The sequence below is a fragment of the Dendropsophus ebraccatus genome, chromosome 10 (genome assembly GCF_027789765.1).
Source record: "Dendropsophus ebraccatus isolate aDenEbr1 chromosome 10, aDenEbr1.pat, whole genome shotgun sequence".
In the NCBI taxonomy this organism is placed as follows: Eukaryota; Metazoa; Chordata; class Amphibia; order Anura; family Hylidae; genus Dendropsophus; species Dendropsophus ebraccatus.
This window is the reverse complement of record NC_091463.1, coordinates 27,642,905-27,664,543: the sequence shown is the minus strand read 5'-3', so window position 1 is coordinate 27,664,543 and position 21,639 is coordinate 27,642,905. Positions and strand designations below refer to the sequence as shown.

At 41.3% G+C, this 21,639-nt stretch overlaps 1 protein-coding gene across 5 annotated transcripts in view; it reads left to right on the top strand.

The window, feature by feature from the left end:
- DENND1A (DENN domain containing 1A) overlaps positions 1 to 21,639 on the top strand; it is a 539,466-nt gene that overhangs the window by 136,063 nt on the left and 381,764 nt on the right. For all 5 annotated transcript variants that reach the window (XM_069985728.1, XM_069985725.1, XM_069985726.1 and 2 more), the window contains 2 exons: positions 14,146 to 14,195; positions 17,062 to 17,181. In XM_069985728.1, coding sequence (XP_069841829.1) covers positions 14,146 to 14,195; positions 17,062 to 17,181 — 170 coding nt within the window. The remainder of the gene's footprint in view (positions 1 to 14,145; positions 14,196 to 17,061; positions 17,182 to 21,639) is intronic.

Sequence of the window (21,639 nt, the reverse complement as noted above, 5' to 3'; positions counted from 1 at the left end):
GTTCCGTTTAAACGCAAACGATCAAGCGGCGAGTGAGAAATCGTTAATTTTGATCTTGCAACATGTTCTCATGTCGTCGTTCTTCGTTTGCTAAAAATTCGTAGATCGCTTCGTGTAAACAGTCTTTCAAAGATTCACCCTGTGTGTGAGATGGGCTTAAGCGATCTTAAAAATGATCACAATGACTATTTTTCTAACGATTTATTCGTCTAAACGCTGGTCGTTATAAAAACCAAATTGTTTCAAAATCATTAAACGATCGAGTGGGCGAATTATCGCTCTGTGTAAATAATGCATAATAGGGCCTTAAGTTTGTATTAGTATTTGGGTGGCATCAACAACTTTTATAATAGATACTAATGCTTATCAGGTGACAAGATACAATGGATTAATCATTTTTGGATAGTTATATCCTCCTCAATAAATAAGGGCGATTCTCTTATTTCAGTAGCCCATTCCCTATTGAGTTGTTTGTTCTTGTCGGTGCTCTGTCCTATAGAGTGGTGTTTGTCATCTGAAGCTTTTCTATATGTTCCTTGTATTCTTGCAGCCTAAATATTTTTCAAAAAGTTAGCATGTCCTCCATCAAGCGATGGCATGCGTTAACTTTTCCTTTTCTTTGCAGGCAAAGTACTAATATTTAGCTTTCCTTATGACATTGTTTGATATGGATATTCACCCCACTCCTGCGCTGGCAAGAAAAGGTGTTATTGATTAGAGTAGGACGGGTTCACGAGTGCCTTGTCCAGGGAGAGGGTGCCAGTGTTCATGAACAGCATTTGTCAGTCGCTTTCAATCCGCCTCCTCTCTGATGAATACAAGGCGGCTTCCTCATTACCCCGGCTCCCAATTAATGGCACAGAATGCCGTCTACCCGGCTGGCAGCGTTTCCCAGAGACGAGAGGAATGAGAATGAAACTGCTGCACAGATTCTCACCCTTTTCACATATTGCAGTCAGGGTATCAGTGTGAATGGACTATATGTATATGCAACTAAAAAAAGTTAAAGCAGTTAAAAAGTTAAAAGCAAGTAAAGCGAGTATCAAAAAACAACAATGTTCTCTAGATGTTCTATTATCTAGATCTATGATAGTAACAGGTTCAGATAGATATTGTTGTTTTTATAAAAAAAATATAATATGTGTGTTTTTCATATATATATTTTTTATATAACTACATTAGCTTTTTATTTATTTATTTACTTTGTCATGATCAAAGGCTTTTTATGCCACCTCCTCCTCGATGCCTTTTGCCAAGAAGGGTTTGGGCATCTGTAGTATAACAATAGGATTTTGCATATGCCCAAGGCAGGTCTCAAGTGAGCCATGTTAATGATGTTGGGATGGGTTTACATTCTTCTTGACAATAGTGTCCTACTGGTCTATTGTTCCTTTTATTTCATTTCTTGGTGTTTTATGAACATATCTGTATTAACCATTTCTCCTCTTTACCCATGGGCTTCACTCAAGGCCCTTACAACCTGCTATGTGTCACCTCTCCTGTATCAGTGATGTGAATAGGGTAGTAATACATCACTGACTGTGATTTGTCTGTAAAAGAGAAGCAACTGAAGTAGGCTTTATAGCAATGTATCTGTCGCCCTCTAAGAACTTTTCATGAAATTTTTCCACAACAGTAAACAATGTTTTTTTTTTTTTTTTAATGAATCCAATGCAATGTAACTGCACATGTCAGGCTATAGATATATTCCCAGCAACGTCAGACACCAATTGTATTCCATACATAGATCTTTTTTTTCCCCTCTCAACATGGCTTACATAAAGCAGAGTTTTAATGGACAACTTGTAAACTTTTCCTTCCCTAATGGAGCCCTGGGCTGTCTGCACCCTCCAGCAAGCACAACCACCATCATAAGGGAGCTTTTATTCCCCTTCCCCTTCAAAATCTAATCTGTTCATTTTAATATTCAGATCCGGCTTTGTGTTGCCATATTGCTTGCAGAAGTCCCTCTGGTCTCCCATGGCAGGAAGCAGCAGGGTAACATCAATACTTGGCACCTAGTTGCTTCTCTGAGCAGGGCATGGTCCTCTGTGAGGAGGGGGGCAGTAGTGATTGTACATCAGTAGGCATATGTTATCTATGGCAGATCCCATAAGACAAGGGGGATCTACTGTTACCTGATGCATCCATCATATAGGGGTGTCTTATCATATTGTCTGTGAGGTCTTCCAGACATTAGGCATTCTATTGCTCTATACCAGAGGTGTCAAACGCGCGGCCCTCCAGCTGTGGCAAACTACAGTTCCCATCAACCCTGGACAGGCAAAGCTTTAGTTGTCCAGGCATAATGGGTATTGTATTTTTGCAACAGCTGGAGGGATGACATTTGACACCTGTACTCTATACAAAATGTGGACATATATCTGCTTGGTACAGCTCCTCCACGCCATGGCCATCCACAGTAGAAGGAATAGGGAAGTGGCGCCCCTTGTTTTAGTAGTCAATGAGAGTCAAAGCACCGATCTAATACCGACCATTGATCACCTAGGATTACTCTGTTGTCAACCAGTACTGTGTAACTAAAATATAGAGATATTGTTTTAAAACTAAAGCCCCTATTACACGGGGGCAATTAAAAGGAGCCGCTATTGCACGTGTTGGCAGTGAATGGGTAAGAGGTGGGGGGCAGGGGATATATCAATGCTTCTGTGGTTATTTTTTTTATTGCCACCCTTTAGGCTGTATTACAAGGCACGATCAAGAGGTCGAAGCAAGCGCCGACCTGTTAGATTAGCGCCCACTTCCTCCTCGTTCCCTGCTCATTGTCAGTGCTATTACATGCGCAGACAGCAAGCAGAGGAGCGAGGAGGGGGGGGGGCAAACGTTCCTTAGATCGTTCGGGCAGCCCATAGAAGAGAAGAAGGTGGTCTGATGCCGTCACTCCTATTACACAGAGTGACGGCAGCATAACGCTGTTATCGTTGTTTTTTTTCAACACGTTTAAAGACAACGATCAGCCAACATCGTGCATTTCAGCTGATCGTTGTCTTCTATTACACTAAGTGATTATCGGGCGTTACAGTCGGTATCGGCCAAATACGGCCGATAATCGCTTTGTGTAGTAGGGGCTTAACTCTGTGTATGTATATTATGTTCATTGTATGATTATTCTGTTGCCCTTGTTCCTATATTTGGTGGCTATATGTACAGCAGCGCCTGCGGCCCACACATGGAGCCCTCCAGCCTTCTAACATTTCTTCAATTTGAAAGTTTGTTTTTGTAAATGATCAAATCTGTTAATGAAGAAGGAACGAATGGATCCATAGCAAGTGTCTCCATGTAAAGTGCAGTGTATGATCTGTGTCCCCGGAGGGAGAGACCTCTTAGTGTCATCGCTTGCTCGGGACATTCACCACCTGCCTCCTTGTCCCAAGGTTGTAGCCTTCCCATAATCAAACCGTGGCTTGACATTTGGAGCGGTCAATGCAACTGTGCTGAATCCTGCTCCACTCAATATATTTAAGACGGAACGTATTGACGGTAACACAGCGCTCATTGATTATGGTGGGTTCACTGGCGAAGTTTCTGAAATAAATGAGACAGGAGTGTGGTGGTGATCAGACAGACCGAGACACCAGGACCTTCTCAAAGACAGACGTTCCTAGCTTTCTAGTCGAATGCTGAATGGCTTTTCTCTTGTTAGAGTTTTTTAATACTTGTTTTCAAGTCTGATCAGAAATTATGAACTTGCTTTACAATGTTTCACAGACATATATTATATATATATATATATATATATATATATATATATATATATATATATATATATAAGTCTGGTGCCACATGCTAATAGTCTTAAATAATAATCTTAAATGGGGACAAGTTTTATCACAGTATTGGGGCTAGACGTCTAGGTTTGTGGCTTCAGTAACAGAGAATATCTTGACCCTGCACTGCGTGCAATATACAGGTGTCTGCTAGGTGTTTCTTCCTCAGGCAGGTGTTCTGTGACCTGCAACCCTTCTCATCTAGACTTGAATGATGTCTCTATGCTGGGGACAGTGAATGACACAGGAGGCATCAGACATTAGTCACGCTTTAGATGGGAGGGGTTGCCAGTGAGGTCTCAGAATGCTCGCCTACTAAAGGAACAGCCAGAGTTTCTGGTAAAAATATGTGGCGTGACTGTGGGTCCAATCACCCAAGCTGACATCGAGTTATAGAGTTATAGATCCCTAATAGATCATAGATCAGCTATAATGTGGCCTCCATGGTCTTGTACCGCGCTGAGGCCAGTGATTGGCTGCAGTAGTCATGTGGGTATACAAAAGTATTATATCACTGCACTTAAAAGGTTTTCCCCAACTCAACTAACACACTTATACTTGTAGATTTTATAAAGACTTACAAGTTAAATATTTTTACTACTACATTAATTTAGCAAACTTGCCTACTCCTTGATGTGCTACTCTTTTCCTCCCATTGTTGCCAGCTTGTTTTTTATGTTACTGACCACCACTCTGCTCTAAAAGCAGTGGTCTGGCTGGTATATACAGTTATAGTATACATATTATATGTAATATACAATTATGTATATAGACATACACACACTACAATACATTATAGCTATATATACACCAGGAAGACCATTGCTTTTAGAGCAGAATGGTGTTCGTAACCTAGACGACAAGCTGTCTACAGTTGGACAGAAAGAGCAGCACATCAGCAGAAGGAGGAATATTTGCTAAATTAATGTATTTGCTAAAAGGTTTAATTTGACGGGGCCCACAAGTATAACTGTGTTAGGGAAAATAAGAATACCCCTTACAGTAAATGGGACACATTGTTGCAGCAGGGGGTTTATTAATGTTCTGTTATTTTTTCTCATTGCCACCTTTGGGAAGATTTATTTTTTTATGTAAAGCTTTGAAAATCATATAATGGTTGCTTAAGGGCTGTATTACAAGGCATGATTAAGAGGTGGAAGCGAGTGGCAACCTGTCAGATCAGCGATCGCTTCCTTCTCGCTCCCTGCTCACTGTCTGTGTTATTACATGCACAGACAGCGAGCAGGAGGAGTGAAGGTGGGGGGCAGACAATCCTTAGATTGTCCAGTCTACCCTTCGAAGAGAGCGGCGGTCTGCTGCTGCCACTCCTATTACATGGAGTGACGTGGCGCTATTGTATTCAAGATTTTTAGATCTTTCGAAAGACCACAGTCAGCTGACATTGTGCATGTCAGATGATTATGGTCTTTTAACAGGCGCTCTTACACGGTTACACCAAATGGCAATTGGCCAAGTATGTATGATGATCACCTGGTGTGAAAGGGACTTTACTTTGCCCATCATTATCCCATCCCTGCTCTGCCGCTACTAAAAGTACAGTAATTGCCAGATCAGTACCAGTAAACGCAGAAGAGGATGATTGTGGAGGAGCGGAGTGTGGTGGAATCATAGTCTATCAGTTTATAAGGTTGGATTACTCCCTGTAATGCATTCTTTTTGGTGTTTTTATAGCAGTCATTTCTTATTTTGTTTTTTTAACTTTCACTAAACAAATAGTTTTTTTTCTAAATATTTTCACGTTCTGGAATTTTTTGGTAACATTTTCTGTCTGTAGATAAAGAGGAATGATCGATGATTAGGAATACTTGTGTGAAGGGCAATGGAAATTAAAGCTACACGTGAAACTGTAAAAATCGAGCCTTTCATTACTCTGAACAGATCCGGATGGTTTACTAGGCATAATATCCCCTGACTGGTCTGCAGCTAGGTTGCCCCATACACCACAAGCTGCACAGCTCTGTGTTTCCTTACACCTTGCTGTCACAGGCAGCAGCAATCAGTTGTACAGTATCTCCTACGTAGGATCGGACCAGACAGACTACCCTTTATTACTTGTTCCCTGCACACATGGATTGGGCACCATGACCCTGCCACAAGTTCTTCTTCCTCAGCGCATATTTGGTATCTACTAATTACTACATACTAGGAACACCTCAGCAGAGCTACCATTTTGAAGATGCTCTGACCCAGTCATCTAGTCTTTTTTTTTTTTTTAAATCAATCGTTTTTTATTAAAGTCATAAAAACTTTGCTTTTTTTTTTTTCTTTTTTGAAAGTACAAACATTCATGACATAAAGAAAAAATTAGAAAAGAAAAACCTAATTAGAAAAGAAAACCCCAAAGTCATCTAGTCTTTACAATTTCTCTTGTCTAAGTTGCCCAGATCCTTAAATTTGACCAGTTTTTGTGCTTGCACAGATAATAAAGGGTATACAAAAATCTTTATTATGTTCACATGATAATTATAAAAAAGCAATTAAAATAATGTATGGGATAGAATGTATGGGTCCGGTTGACTCCTCCTCTTCCGGCGTCTCGGCCATCTTACAACACATGAGCCTGTTATCTACATGCTTGTAGTGTAAGTGAATTAATATATTACAGGTGTGCATTTGTGTCTATGTGTGTATATATAGCTGTGCTAGATGTATTGAGTCCATTAGCTCCTGATGAAGTGAGCGAAACGTACGTCGGGCTTTTGTGCTAGACGGGGGGTAAGACTTCAGCATTGGTTCTGTGGTATAGGTAATTCCCTGTATCGTCAATTCATTTTACCTTTCCCCTGGCTTAGTGGGTTGATTATTTCATCCACCTACTTTAGTTATATTTATTTATAATTTCTTTCTTGGGGTCACATACAGTTTCCCTGATATCTTTGATGCATATATGCCTTTGGAGGTATTATACTTTAGTATGACTTCTCTGTATTAGAAGTCTTTCTTTGTACCATACACCTATTGATCACCAGATCGTAGTATTTCATTACATCTCAATCATAGTTACTCCATCATTATCTATTTTTTACTATTATGATGCCATGCTGATGTTTTCCTCCCCCTCTGGTATTGACCTCTGTGTTCTATCCCATACATCATTTTAATTGCTTTTTTATAATTATCATGTGAACATAATAAAGATTTTTGTATACCCTTTATTATCTGTGCAATTTCTTTGGTTTTTGTTTGGTACTTCGTTGCACTGAGTATTTATTAGGCAGGACTTTGTAGGTTGTCAGTTTTTGTGCTTACAACATCAACTTCAAGAACTGACTGCTCACTTGGCTATACACCTGAAATAACTGAATTTAGCTGGTAGTTATCTCTCCCAACCTTCGTCATACACGAATGTTCAGTAGCCAAACATTCATGTGTTCCCTATGGATAGTGGCATGATAAGACGCAACCAGACCGCTCTTAAAGTGACTTATCCCTTTGAAAACATGATTGTCGGACTGGAAAAACCCAGCATGTCCGATCCTTCTCTCCATTGAAACCAACTGTCGGTGGAGAATCGGCAAGCCTCCATGCACCTTATACTGAACTTACCACCAACTTTAGTATAAAATATATGGACACCTTACAATATCCCTCTCTAATGGTCATAATGTTACTACTGCTTTTCACTTAATCTGCCATTGGTTGGTAGATGAACCTTCCCATTGTCTCTAGAAGGGAGCGATGTGAGTGATTACATTCTCTGTACAACGCTGAATATGTTGACACTCGGTAATTTATTATCTATAACAACAATTTAGGCTAGATTTTTGCAATGCAGATTTGCACAGGTAAAATTCAGTATTACAGTACCGAATAGGTGGATGACATTTTCCGCATCTCATCTACACGCAATAATCACGTTGCAACGTTGTCTCGGATGTACCTTCTGTAATTTTAAGATGTTATGGTCATTCTTCATACTATAGAATACCTGATTTAATAAAGGGCAACTGAGATGCTGCACCTTTGTTTAGAGCAGGGATGGGGAACCTTCGGCCCTCCAGCTGTTGCAAAACTACAATTCCCATCATGCCTGTCTAGGCATGATGGAAATTGTAGTTTTGCAACAGCTGGAGGGCCGAAGGTTCCCCATGCCTGGTTTAGAGGATGGCACACATGTTTTTTTAAAACATATCACTCATAGGCTTCTTTTCAGTCTGATCTCATATGATAATCATGGTATGCTCGATTAGATGCTGTATTATGGATGTATAGGCCCCAAACATCATTGCTTTCAGATATCAATGGCCCCATTATACAGTCTGCAAGAGGTTTATAGATACAGTGCCTACGTAGTAGTAAGTTAGAAACACATGAGAACAACATCCTGTTACCTAGAGGCACTGACGGAACTGAGATGGGCAACACTTTCCTACGTGTGACCCATTGTTTCTATAAATGTCTTTACGACTCTATTTTTGCTCAATGTCGCGGTTTCTACGCCTTGTGTTTCTGCAGAATGAGAATATTCACAGAATGTAAATAAATCCAAAATCCACAAATACCTTAGTGAATCATTCGAGAGAGTCATCCATTGGTGAGAACTAGCACTCACCCACTTGGTGGTAACCTGAGCCTTGGAACACTGCATCAGCTGAGAGAAGGATTCTGGGAGCAAAGACCCCCCTGCTTCCCTCTCTCTGTGTACCCCTAAAAAGTGTGTAAATGCAGAGTTAAAGAGAGGTGAAGATTGCAAGCTGTCAAAGAAGGGCTTGCTGTTCCGCTGTAGAAGTGTGATGTTAAACATCTGGCTGCCGCTTCCACATCTTCAGATTACACAGTCATTCATTACACTAAGTGTTGTTTGTCTGAGCACTTATTCCCTACAAGATACGATGGAGCTGGGATGTGTAGCCAGGAGACAGAGCTATTGGAAAGTTTATCTCCAGTGATTTGTTCTGAGTGGTGCTATCAGGTAGGTCAGCTCCAACCTCCGAGAGAGACGACAGCCGCTAAATACAGTTACAACGGCCTTGGATTTGTCAGCTGTAGCAGAGCAGAGTTACATTTTTTTTAACTCTTGTTTGGACTTTTTTTTTTAACATGGATTTTGCATTTGCATCCATGTGAAAACCGCATTGCATCATTGTGAATCTGCAAAATACAGAGCATTTTTTTCCCCCCAATCACCGACCAGGGAATGCATTGAATGTGTAAATGCAGCCTTAGTCTTGACTATACATGGGAAGTAATGTGAGTGATTACATTCTTTGTACAGCGCCAAATATGTTGACACTAAGCACAGTAAATTAATTATATAATCTTTACATAACCTAATCTTTGGTTGTCCGCGGCCGCTCATTTGCAGTGCCTATGGGAGACATGATTAATCGTGTGGCCAGGCCACACGAACAATCACTGTATCGTTCGTGTGGCCATTTAAATCTATTGCTATCGGTTGCACAGACCCTGTTTACATGGCAAGTTGTGCGGCTGATAGCGATATATCTGACTGCTGGCACAAAAGATGTGATCAGCCGATGAGCCAGTGTTTTCCCGCTCCTCAGCTGATCGCTGACATTTTTTCTACACAGGCTCATTGTTGGTTTCTAGCAACATTTCTTGCCCGTGTAAAAGGGCCTCTACTTCAGTTATTATGTACCTTCTGTGAACAAAGAATAAAAGAAGATTTTAAAGGGGTTATCCACCGCTACAAAAACATGACCACTTTTTCCCCCTCTCTTGTCTCCAGTTCAGGTGTGGCTTGCAATTAAGCTCCATTTGCTTTAATGGAACTAAGTTTAAAACCCCACCCAATCTGGAGACAAGAGAGGGGGAAAAGTGGCCATGTTTTTGTAGCAGTGGATAACCCCTTTAAGGCATTAATGAGTGTTATTACTAACTAGTAGGACCCATGTACTAGGGGAAACCAGCTGTAAATGACGAGTGGGGATCTTTTTGTTCGGCACTCGTTTACTGAGCCTTCACAAGGCCCGACCAGTTTTGTGGCCGGCCCGCATTAATGATCTCTGGATCTTTCTTGTGACCATTTGAATTGATCACATCTAGGAGGGGAAGTAAAGTCTATGACACTGTTAACAAAAAAAAAGGCATCAAAATCTGGCTCAAAATTTGGACGTTTTATAAGCAAGCTGAGTTGTGAGTTATGATTCTGAGTTGTAGACAGTATTCAAATTCGACAGATTCGACAGCCAGAGTGTCTAATGCCGCACTAGTACAAGTGGGGGCTTTGACCTGATACTGTTTCTTTTCTTTGGTTATATCAGACAGTTCATTTTAAAACCATGTAGTTGCTTTGTATCACAATGGATTGTGCTCGTATTTCCCCAGTTTAGCAGGATTGGCATTGAAACAGTTAAAGTGGCACATTTCTCATTTCCCCTCCATTGAGCAGGTTATTAGATTGATATTGCTTGTTTTGGGGACAATGGGGGCGGTCCGGGAATAAATGTAGCGAGGAGCATCCGTTCAGTCACCATTGATAATTCATTGTCTGCCACCAGAAGAGAAGTCCCTGTGCACGACAATGTTTAATTTATTAGACTGGTTTCACTTTGCTTTAGGCGTATCTTGTGTCATGCCCAGAACTACTTCATCTCCGGGCTCCTTTACATACCTCCCCGAAAAATAATTATCTTATTACAAGCCGCCACTCAGTCAATAGCAGTCAGATAGGAGAGCGACACACAATCACACACAGTAGCCTGGCTCTCACCGCTCCATCCTAATGAGGGATCTCCTCGGGAAGCTCAGAAGACGTATTGGAGAGAGACATATGATGCCACTGATATCAGGTTGAAGGGTGCTGCACAACCTGCTAAGGTGGGCACATACCTATGGGAAGCCATGCTCCAAGTGGAGGATCAAATGTATGGAGATCATTCAGACACTACTAAGGATGAATTCACACATGGCAGATTTTTTTAACTTTTTGTGACTGTTCTAGTCATACTGCATGTTTGCTAAACTTTAGAAAAGAGACCACCCCCTAGACCAGACGGGAATGCCCTGAAAACACTCACTTTGGGGCATGATTTGCAGAAGCCCTGACCCAATGTTGAACAAACTGCAGAAACGGCCTGATTCAGAGTTTGCTGGCAGCGGCCTACCCCTTCCTTTTTCATCAAGAACAGAGAAACAGCTGACATGCATAGTCACCTTTAATACTTCACCTGATGTTATTGATCATGTACTTTATTGGCCAATATGAACTAAAATAGACATGGCTATATCTATGAAAACATTGTTCATCAGATGATAGTTTGTTGACCCAGCAACCTTTTTAATCTAAAGCGCTTGGCCACCTTTATATGCCATTCATGCGCTGTTAAAAGGGGTATGCAAGGCAGTGTCCTTCCAGAAAGGAAAACAATTGCTCTCTACTGCCATCTATTGGAGATAGCATTCTTACAGGTCAATGCTTGACTCAATTCCTAAAAGGTGATCTTGCCTTAGTTCATCACTAGGGATTATTGTCCCCCAAAAAAACTCCAGTATTGCGTTAAGGTGGTATTACATGGGACGATCTCAAACGACCGCTATGACAATTGATCTTAAATCGTTCACCCTATTACACAGGACGATGATCGTTACTTATGGTCATTCTTGCGCCCGTCCTTTCGTGGCTGATAGACCAGGGAACGACCGAACAACATGTTATTACACTAAAAGTTGTTCAAACGATTTGTGAACGATCAACAATGAAAATGGGTCCAGATTCTATCAAACAATCAACGATTTCTTGTTGGTGGTTTAATCGTTGCCTGCTATTACAATAATCGATTAGCATTCAAATCCAAATGATCTAACGATTGATAATTGTCCTGTGTAACACTGCCCTTAGACTGCTTTAGATTTGTAATAATCCTATTTAGAAGTTTATGGGAAATTTAGCAAAAACCTCATTGTAAATTTTTGCATAGTTTACAGAAAATTCCGATTGACAAGTGGGTGTCCCTTTCTTCTATCCATTGATATTTAGGTGTCTCCAGAAATTCTATATTTATTCTATTCTTCTGATTCTCGGCTATAACCATGCTGGTTACTGCCGTGTTGTATGAATCTAATGCAGGCACACTACACAGCATACTCTGTTGCCGTATAGACAATTTCCAATTTTGGCCGAGGCTTCTACAAGTTCCCTGAATAATGAATAATAGGACAATAGGAAACATAGCGGTGATAAGTGAGCGCAGTCACTTGGATATTGTTGGAGCTCTGCTGTCACTTGCTCTGTGCTCCTGTGTGACACGTTGCTCTGCTTCGCTCCCCGAGCCCTGGTTTCTAGGTAACAGGCACCAGCGCTGGCAGTTGCGCAGGGTTGCTTTTGCTTCCCGCACCCCATATGCTGTGGCTGGTGACTATCCCTGGAGGGGCAATACCTCTCAGCAGATTTCACATTCTTGCTCTCTGATTAATTCCTCATTGTGGGAGGCGATCCTCCTTGTCTTCATTATTTTACATTTGTAATAAAAAATTTGGTGGAAAGGCAAAGATGTTGCAGATTGCCTGATGTGTTTATTATCTTCCAGGTCCTCTGGGCTCATTCTCGTATATGTTAGTTTTATTGTGTTGTCGGACGAGGGATTAATCTGGTCTGATTTAGTTACACAGTGTAAACCATAGCTTCTCCTGTCCAGCACTTACTGTACTTACGTACTTATTTTACCACATAAATGGTGGTCCACTATAAAATGTATATGCAGGAAACTGCCCATCTCTTATATTGTAATGACGTCTATCTAATTTTACATATCATTGCTGCAATATTTCAAATTAAAGAGACCATGTCACCTGCAATTTATGGTCCAAGCTGCTGGCACTGTTAGATCAAGAAGACACATGGTGCTTTTCATATATCCGTCTGTGCTTCCGGAACATAGAAAATGCTTTTATTTGCTGATGCAAAGTGTCAAAAATTCGTTCCTAATCTCCTGAGATGCTGAGGCTTGTAATCCCTACTCGCTCCCCCTCCCATCCTTATCCCTACTTGATTGACAGTCATCTGGAAGTGGAGCCCTGCCTCTACATATCATTCTCATGCTGTTTGCATAAATTGTGTGAAGGTGCAAGATTTGGAATCTGGGATAGAGATGGGAGAGGGAGTGTGTAGTCACTATAACCCTCAGCATTTCAGGAGCTTGGGAAAGCCTCTGACACCTTGAAGCAGGGAAAAACATGTATTGTACGTTATGGAAGCACAGACTGATACATGAAAGGTACCATGCGTCTCCTTGTCCTAGCTATCTAACCGTGTCAGCGATTTGAAACCTGAATTAAAGCTGACACAAAGTTCTGAACAATAATGGATTTGTTTCCTCTATCACTACAGTTACAGTATATATAGAATTTTCCCACTCATATATCCTGAGATCAGCAGCACATTTGTTACACAGATGTGCTCTAATATTTTGATTTCCCTTACTAGAAATTGTAAAAGGTTGAGTTCACGTTTGTATTTTCATTTCTGTTTTTCTGTTCCATTATAGGAACAGAAAAACTATATTGATGGAACGCCAAATCCATCGTATGACTGACACCACTGGCTCTAATGGACCCCATTGACTTTCTTGGGGCTCTTCGTTTTTTGCAGGAAAAAAATAGCACTGTATTGTATTGTTGTTTTCTGGCAGTTTTGACGAGATGTGAATATAGCCCAAGGCCAGAGTCACACAAGCATAGTATAGACACATTTTTGCATCCATATTACAGTCACAAGCCCCAGCCTGATGACCTGCACTGACAGCTGTCGGATTGGGATGTCAGACCCATAGTTAGGGCAAGTCTTGCTGCCATGATATGGATGCAAAAATGTGACTGTGCTATGCTCATGTGAAACCAGTCTATGGGACAAACATGAGCACCATATTCTTTCTTTTATAGTAAAGTCTGCACCAGACCCCCAAATGTCAGGACAAGTGTTCAGCCACCAAAATTGCAGTCCTTAACGGCAGTGCTTCCAGGCATATAGACCAGGGAGACAATTGTGAGCCATGTAGACAAATAGACACTGAGCATTCACCATTAGAAGCTTGAATGGACTTGCTTTATTCAATGATCAGCTCGCATAGGGTATGGGGAGGACAGGTGATTCGGCAGACAGGTGAAACAGCTGTCCAGGGAGGATGCGCCCGCCGAATCACCTGTCCTCCCCCTACCCTATGCGAGCTGATCATTGAATAAAGCAAGTCCTTTCAAGCTTCTAATGGTGACTGCTCAGTGTCTGTTTGTCTTCATGGCTCACAATTCATTATTTTATACTTTTAAGTTTTTTTATGCATCAAAAACTGCTACAACAAAAAACCCTTACTTTTTGTGTTTCCGTACTACCGTTCCCATATATATGGCTATTAACTAACCATTCTCTCTTTCTTTGCAGGAAGTCCTCCAGACCATCCCCAAATTTTGCTTCCCGTTCTCCTTAGACAGGTAGATACTTCTATGTATTTATTTATTTTTTTTACCTCTACTTCTTTAAATCATATTGTATATGCTGTAATAAACATATGGGCGAAGATTGTGTAAACTAGAAACTTGTGTAAGCTGCCCATACTAACCAATCACAGCGCAGCCTGTAGCTCTTTTTAAAGGGAAACTGTGCTGTGATTGGTTGCTGTAGGCAGTTTACACCCATTTTTATATTACACACCTTGATAAGTGTTGTAGAAATAAAAGAACTAGGGATGATTGAGTTTTCAGTACTAGCAAAGTGGGTGCCTGAAAAAGCTGGATCCAGTCCTGTGAAAATGGGAGAAGTTTCTCGGGACTCGATCTTTTCTGGCCACCCAGAGCGGCACAGGGTTCAAAGGCAGCCAGCTGATAAGCAAACAACCAAGCCTAGTGAAGCGCTTTGGTAAGAAATTGGTAAGAAATTGGTAAAGACACAGGGAAATTTATCAAGACCAGTGTACTTGCACACCGCTCTTAAATTAGGTCCCACCCTCTTTCCCGCTGGCTGAATTCACTAAAAGGGCGCACACCTCTTACTGAATCCAACCGGCTGTGCGTCCTACAAAATCTACACCTGCATTCAGCCTGTGCCTTCTTCCTGGCGTATGCCAGGGGCGCAACAATGATAAATGGCCCCCACAGAGTTTCCACGGAGACATTTACTTTTGACCACGGAACTCGGAACTCCGTTACTAAGTGGTGCTGTAGCTATAATTTCTCTAAAGCTTTACACCATTGCACAGGGAGTGTGAAACTGATGACATATGCTTATATGTGTGTGTGTGTAATAAATAAATATATATATATATTACACACAGACACATATAAGCAGTGTATAAATATAATTTTATTTATTTTAGATATTGTTTTCTCACTGAATGTCAAGGGTAACACAGCTCTTCAGCCTTATAAATGTATTCATAGTGAACACACATGTGGTGGTATTTTTGACTGTGACACCAGACATAATATCTGAATTCAGTGTCAACGTTACCAAAACCCGATGCCCTTAATTTTCCCAACCTGACCCGAATACCCAGTTATGTCACTATTGTTATATTAGCAAGGGAAATACTCTTAAAAACAACATGATATCATTGGAAGGTCTCATTAAAATTAGCTGGTATTTTAACCCATCCCTGTGTTTTGCAGTGTGGCCTTATTCAGGGACATCTTTTCAGTGATTTGCTTTTGATATTGTTTGGGCAGGTAACACCGCTGTTATATTTCTTGTCATTCATCTTTTGTCGGATATAAGAAAGTATTGAGATGGTATTCCAAATAGTAAACGTAATCCCCCTCTTTATTATTATTCAATAATGGATTGTTTGTAGATATGCTGTTTTTTTAATTCATTTAGATTATCCCAAGATGCAAACTTATATCCTATTCTAACTAGGTTATTGGTAATGGTCCGAGCGCTGGGACCCCTTCCTATCCGGAGAATGAAAGTTGTCCCCTAAATGTATGGAGCTTGAGGCTTCTCGTGGGATAACCTCTTTTAAAGCGAATAGATTTTTACATCAATAGACCGACACTGGCACAGGGATGCCGGTGCCGTGTTCCTGTTTTTAAACCAGTTCCCGGTTCCTGTGCATGCTCCCCTTTTTTCCCAGTCACCAGCCCCACCTGTAGCATTGGAGGCAGCCCTACCCACCCCCAATGTGACAATCAGCCCTCCCCTCTGTGTCGCAGATCCATTGATAGGGCAGAACTTCACACTGGGGGCAGGCTGGTGACCCAGGAATAGACCGCTGCTGTGCTTAGGGACTGGCGCTGGTCTTTTGATGTATAAACCTTAAAGTAATATACCTGCATATACAGTACATTTGCTTAAATGTTATGTGTACAGTATATCAGCTTGCCACTTTTTATCCACCACATACAGTGCATATGAGAGGTATTTTTAGCTGTCAAACTCACCCCTCTTCATTCTCCTGTCCTGCTTTCACTTCCTGCTTTGGTTGGTGGGCTGGCACCTCCATCCTCACTGGCTGTTCTGGTCAAGAGTGCTTTTCTGCTCTGCTTTTTGCTATTCTGTTCAACTCCGCTATGCCAAATCCCTTGCTGACAGCTCCACGGGGCTAGAAGCAGTCAGTGTGAAGATGAGTGCCTAGCAGGGAGACAAAGATATGGTTTCATAACTTTTAATGGCCTACAGTTATATAGTTGTTGTGATGAGAATACCCCTTTAAAACCTGGTAACAGGACAGAAAACCATAGTGCCCTAACAAAGTAATTGAAAATGTGTTGGCTAAACCAGACATCCTCTTTAAGCAAGAAGTTTCAGAGCTCCAGTGCAAAACTTATAAGGAGACCCCCATGGCAACCTCTAAGACTCGTGCCTGTAGCCGGAGAACCCCCCGTGCTGCTTCCCCGATACCTTCTATAGCAGTTTTCCCCATGGTTCTCCAGCTGTGACAAAACTACAACTCCCGTCATGCTCTCGCAGCCATTGCCTGCCTTATATTCCCTTGTGTTTGTTTGTATAAATGGATGATGCTAAAGCTGCCCGCGTCTGCCATGTTATATATGGCAGACAGAGCGGTGACACTTGTAGTTTCTGGAGACTTTGCCGTCTATGACTCTGTCACTGCTAATTAGATCTGGGTGGTTGTAGCTGTAAATCAAAGGAAGAATTTAAGGATGTAATCTGCTTCAGTGCTAAAAAAAGTGACTGTGAATGAATTAATAAGACACCATTAACCCCAGCACAATATATATATATATATATATATATATATATATATATATATATATATATATATATATAATCTGTGAACATACGGTATGATTGGGGCTATGAGGCATATTTATATCTCACATGTCTTTCTTCTCTTTCCAGCCTCTCGGCCAGTCACGTTGGGCAAAACTTTACATTTGTGCTGACTGACATTGACAGCAAGCATAGGTTTGGCTTCTGCCGGTTATCTTCAGGCGCTAAAAGCTGCTTTTGTATCTTAAGGTAAGGCCAGCTGTGTCTGTGTGTGCAGGACATGTCATGTCTACAGGGCTGCAGCTCATTTATCATCAGGATTTGGAGTCTGGGTGGTGGGTGTCAGATTTTTCCCCTATGGGCACTTGATATTACCATTATTTTCAGTGATAAGTTTCTACATTCCCAGGAAAGATTGATCAGGTGGAAACTATATCACTTGTCCTGTTCTTCATCTGCCTTTTTTTTTTTTTTTTTGGGGGGGGGGGGGGGGGGGGGGATTTACTATACATTCTTGAACTGGCTGCAAATAAGATAAACTAATATGTAATAAATTGTGGTTACGTTTTGCTGTATGCAGTAATGATCTGTGTACTGCCAATAAACATACATTTTTACATACAGATATATTAGAGCTGAGTATGTTATTTGTGTACGTAGCTTACTGTGATTTAAAGGGGTATTTTAAAAAGAGGACCTGTGCCCAACCACCCAAAAACTGTCAAAAAGTCATTAAATAGCCTAAAATGCTCTAAAACTCTCAAAATAAGCCAAGATATGAGGGTTTATAGTTTGTCTGACAATGATGAGGGGAAAACACCCTGAAACAGCTGTCTTTAGATGGGAAATCTTTTCTTTTGGAGAGATTGTTTGGCTTGGCATAAAATCCCCACTGAATGTTCTAAGACTCCTTGATTGAGCGAGACTTGACTTGAAGGGACATCACTTGGCTCAAGAGGTGTGAGAGCTATTTTGCATATCCTTTCTTCCCAGAATTCTTAGTGGAGAAGCAATGGTCTGTAAGTCTCCACACGTCTTTACGACGGGCTCTCCTTAAGGAGAGTCACTAACCCATTGACCAATGCAGTTAATAGTCAAATGGGCGTGAACTTAATTTTTAATAATAGGCAGGGATATCAGGGGATCGGTTTGATTATTCAGTCAGGGGGTGTGACATTTGAGGGGTGTGTATGACTACGCCCACCACCTGATATTTACTTTCATTATTAAATTTAGATTCACGCCCATCTGACTATTCCTTAAACTGCAAAATCATAAACTTACATATCTAGACACAGGAGGGTGTATCAAGATATCATAAAAGATGTATAGTTCGGGCACCCTAAGCTTTTTATAGGGAATCTGTAATTCAAGTTTCAAATTGCTGACACCATTAGATAGCTGTTAGCTATATTTGTCCTTTTTGTATGCAGGACAATGTTTTTATTCTTTAATACAAAGAGTCCCCCTTAGTCTCCCCTCCCATACCCGAATCCAGTGGTGGTGGTGGGGTTACATTCCATCTTAGAATAAAGCATTTCTCTACATCCAGGAGACACAGACAGATATATGAAAGGTATCATGTGTCTCTTCGTTCTAAAAACTATCTTACAGTTTTGGCTGGGTTCACACTAGTATATTTCAGTCAGTATTGTTGTCCTCATATTGCAACCAAAACCAGGAGTGGATTGAAAACACAGAAAGGCTCTGTTCACACAATGTTGAAATTGAGTGGATAGCCGCCATTTAATGGCAAATATTTGCTGTTATTTTAGAACAACGGCTGTTATATTGAAATAATGGCAGTTATTTACTGTTATATGGCGGCCATCCACTCAATTTCAACAGTGTGTGAACAGATCCTTTCTGTGTTTTTAATCCACTCCTGGTTTTGGTTGCAATATGAGGACCACAATACTGACTGAAATATACGTAGTGTGAACCCAGCCTGAAACTGAAGTGCTCCGATGCCTTAGAGGAGTCTGGTTTGATTCTTGGTAAAGTACTTGCTATGTAGAAGACAAATCTACAACCAATACTTCGGTTTCATTTGCTGTTGTATACCCAAAACATCCGAGAAAAACATGCACACAGCCTTAGGCTGGTCATCACAGTAAATCCTCCATACACTTGCATGACTGACTGAACAAGGAGAGAGGAGAGGTAATGTCCTGCCAGACACCTATGGTGGTGGTTTATCTCCCTGGGAACAAGAAGCTTGTTTAAATTCAAAGGCCCAATGCTTCTTTCTCTGCCCGCCGCCAACATCATTGCTCAGGAAAAAGTGGGAAGACCACCATGGATGTTCAACCACCGTCTATTGTATATATCCAGCTTAATTTAGGGATTGTATCCCACATGAAGCAGAAAAAAACGAAACCGCTTTTACAAAAATAAATCCTGTATAATTTTAGATTTGAGATATTTCCGTTGTCTGTCGTCTCTTCTGCTTTAATTTCTGGGATGGAATGATGTTTTGGTTTCCTGTTTCCTCGGTTTTACACTACGGATTATTTTAAGCATCTGTGAGAACGGCGCCTAACACCAGCACCAATAACACATTAGTACTTGTGACTATCCAGTCTTCTCTATGGGATGCGCTGCTCTTCATATTGTTGTCTTGTAATGTCAGCTGATAACACATGAAGTTCCTGTTCATCTTCAGGGTTGCTAACCCACATCCTGTCATTTTTCACTTCATATTGTCCCTTTGACCTCCGTGTTTTTGTTTTTTTTATTGTTTTTTGTTCTTCGGGCTTTCGGCCATATGGGGATCGCTCGTACATTTTGTGATGCATCGATGAATTAACCAGGACTGTTTCAGCTGGGCGCTTATCTGCGCCTGTCATAACTTATCTCATTGTAGCTTTGTATATTTTAGTTACACAAGCGCCTGTTTTTAAGAAAGTTGTGAGGCTGCTGCAGATTGTGAGTTGTCATTGGGGTTTACAGGACCTTGAACTGCTGGTCCTTTGTGGTGTCAGCTAAACGTGCGGGTCAGATGAGAAACTGCACTAAGCCTTGTTAAAGGAAAAGCTTCATACATTGCCGGATTTTTTTCTCACATAAAGTAGATGGTGGATTTGACTCTTCTTTCCATTTCCCACTGCTAACTCTTAACGGCAGCCGATATGTAATCATTGTGAGATAAATAGTAGAATCCATATGATGTCATGTATAGCGGAGCTCCTCCTTGAGGCATGGGATATCTAAAAAGGATATACACATGTAGCACAGCTGGGTTAGTCCCTTAGTTCTTTGCAGTATATTGTATGTTTGCCATATTCTAATCGGCTGATCGTTTCTTTAGGCCCAGATGTAAAATCATCGGCTGTTGACCGCGATGCACGGCCGGAAGCTGGTGATTCAATAAACAGCTTACATCACCTGTTCATGTTCCCGGTCTTCTCTCTGCACTCTGCTTCCTCCCCGATGCAGCTTCAGAGCGGCTCATGTAAGCTGACAGGGCACTCAGCCAATCACTGGCTGTGGCAGCCCCGGACAATGATTGGCTGAGTGGCCTTTAGCTCAGACTAGCTGCTTTGTAGCTGCAGAGCACAGGAGAACATCGGGAACGTGGACAAGTGATGTAAACTATTTGGGCAAGGGCTGCATGGACATCACTAACTATGTCTGTGCAGCCCTTGCTAATTGATTATCGGGCTGTGTAATAGGCCCAGTAAACAAGTGCCAATCTAGCAGATTGGCGCTCATTTACAGTATTGATCAGGCTGCCATTGGCCCGTGTAATAGGACCCTTAGGCTGGTTTAACACAAGAATTATACATGCGCATATTTGTGTCCATAGTATGATGACCATAACATGCGTCCGTCTGATGATCTGAACTGACAACTGACAGGTTCTGTTGCCAATCATATCAAATGTATGCACAATGTGCTGTTAATGTGTTAGGAGTCTGCTGGGCGTCTAGGACTCTTGGCTGTAAACACTCTGAAATGCCTAAGCTCTCTTACTGCCTTGCCAATCTGACCACCGGCATAGTCCTACATCTCTTCAACCCTAATCTAAAGAATGAATAAGAGATTATCATTACAGGTACCCCTAAACTTTGTCAATCAATCTCTGTTCCCTGGCCATGAAAACCCTGAAGTAATAAAAAAACAAAAACAAAAAACTTCTCATTTAGCTCCTCCTTTGTTCTTCGTGCGCATGAGTGATGTCATTCATGTGCCACAACACTGGGGGGAGATACCGGCCTCTTATCGCCAGAGGTATATTGCTTCTTCCCGCCACAAGAGTGATTGACAAGGTTGGGAGCTAATGTCTTGTGGCCTGGTCAATAAGAGCGCCACTATTAACTGTATGCGCTCCTGATTAGGAGCATGTAAAATTAAAGGGCCAGCATCTGCACCTAGTGGCGCTGGCCTGGGCTTCTAAGCAAATCATCTGGAATTCCAGACAATTTTCAGGTGCGCAGAACTGTACAGAAATCTAGATGTCCCCGTAGAGTTCTATGGGGCTTCCATGTGAAATAGGACGAGATCTAAAAAATATCATATTCCGTAAAGGACACACTTCAGTAAAAATCCTGTCCGTGTCAGTGTTCAATGCTACCCTATGGGTCAGGAAATCTGGATGTGTGAAGAGGGCCTAAGAGTTCCAGCCACAGAATATTTAAATATATGGGACATTGTTACATATTCAATATGACATCTATATATACCCACAGACGCTGAGGAGTGCAT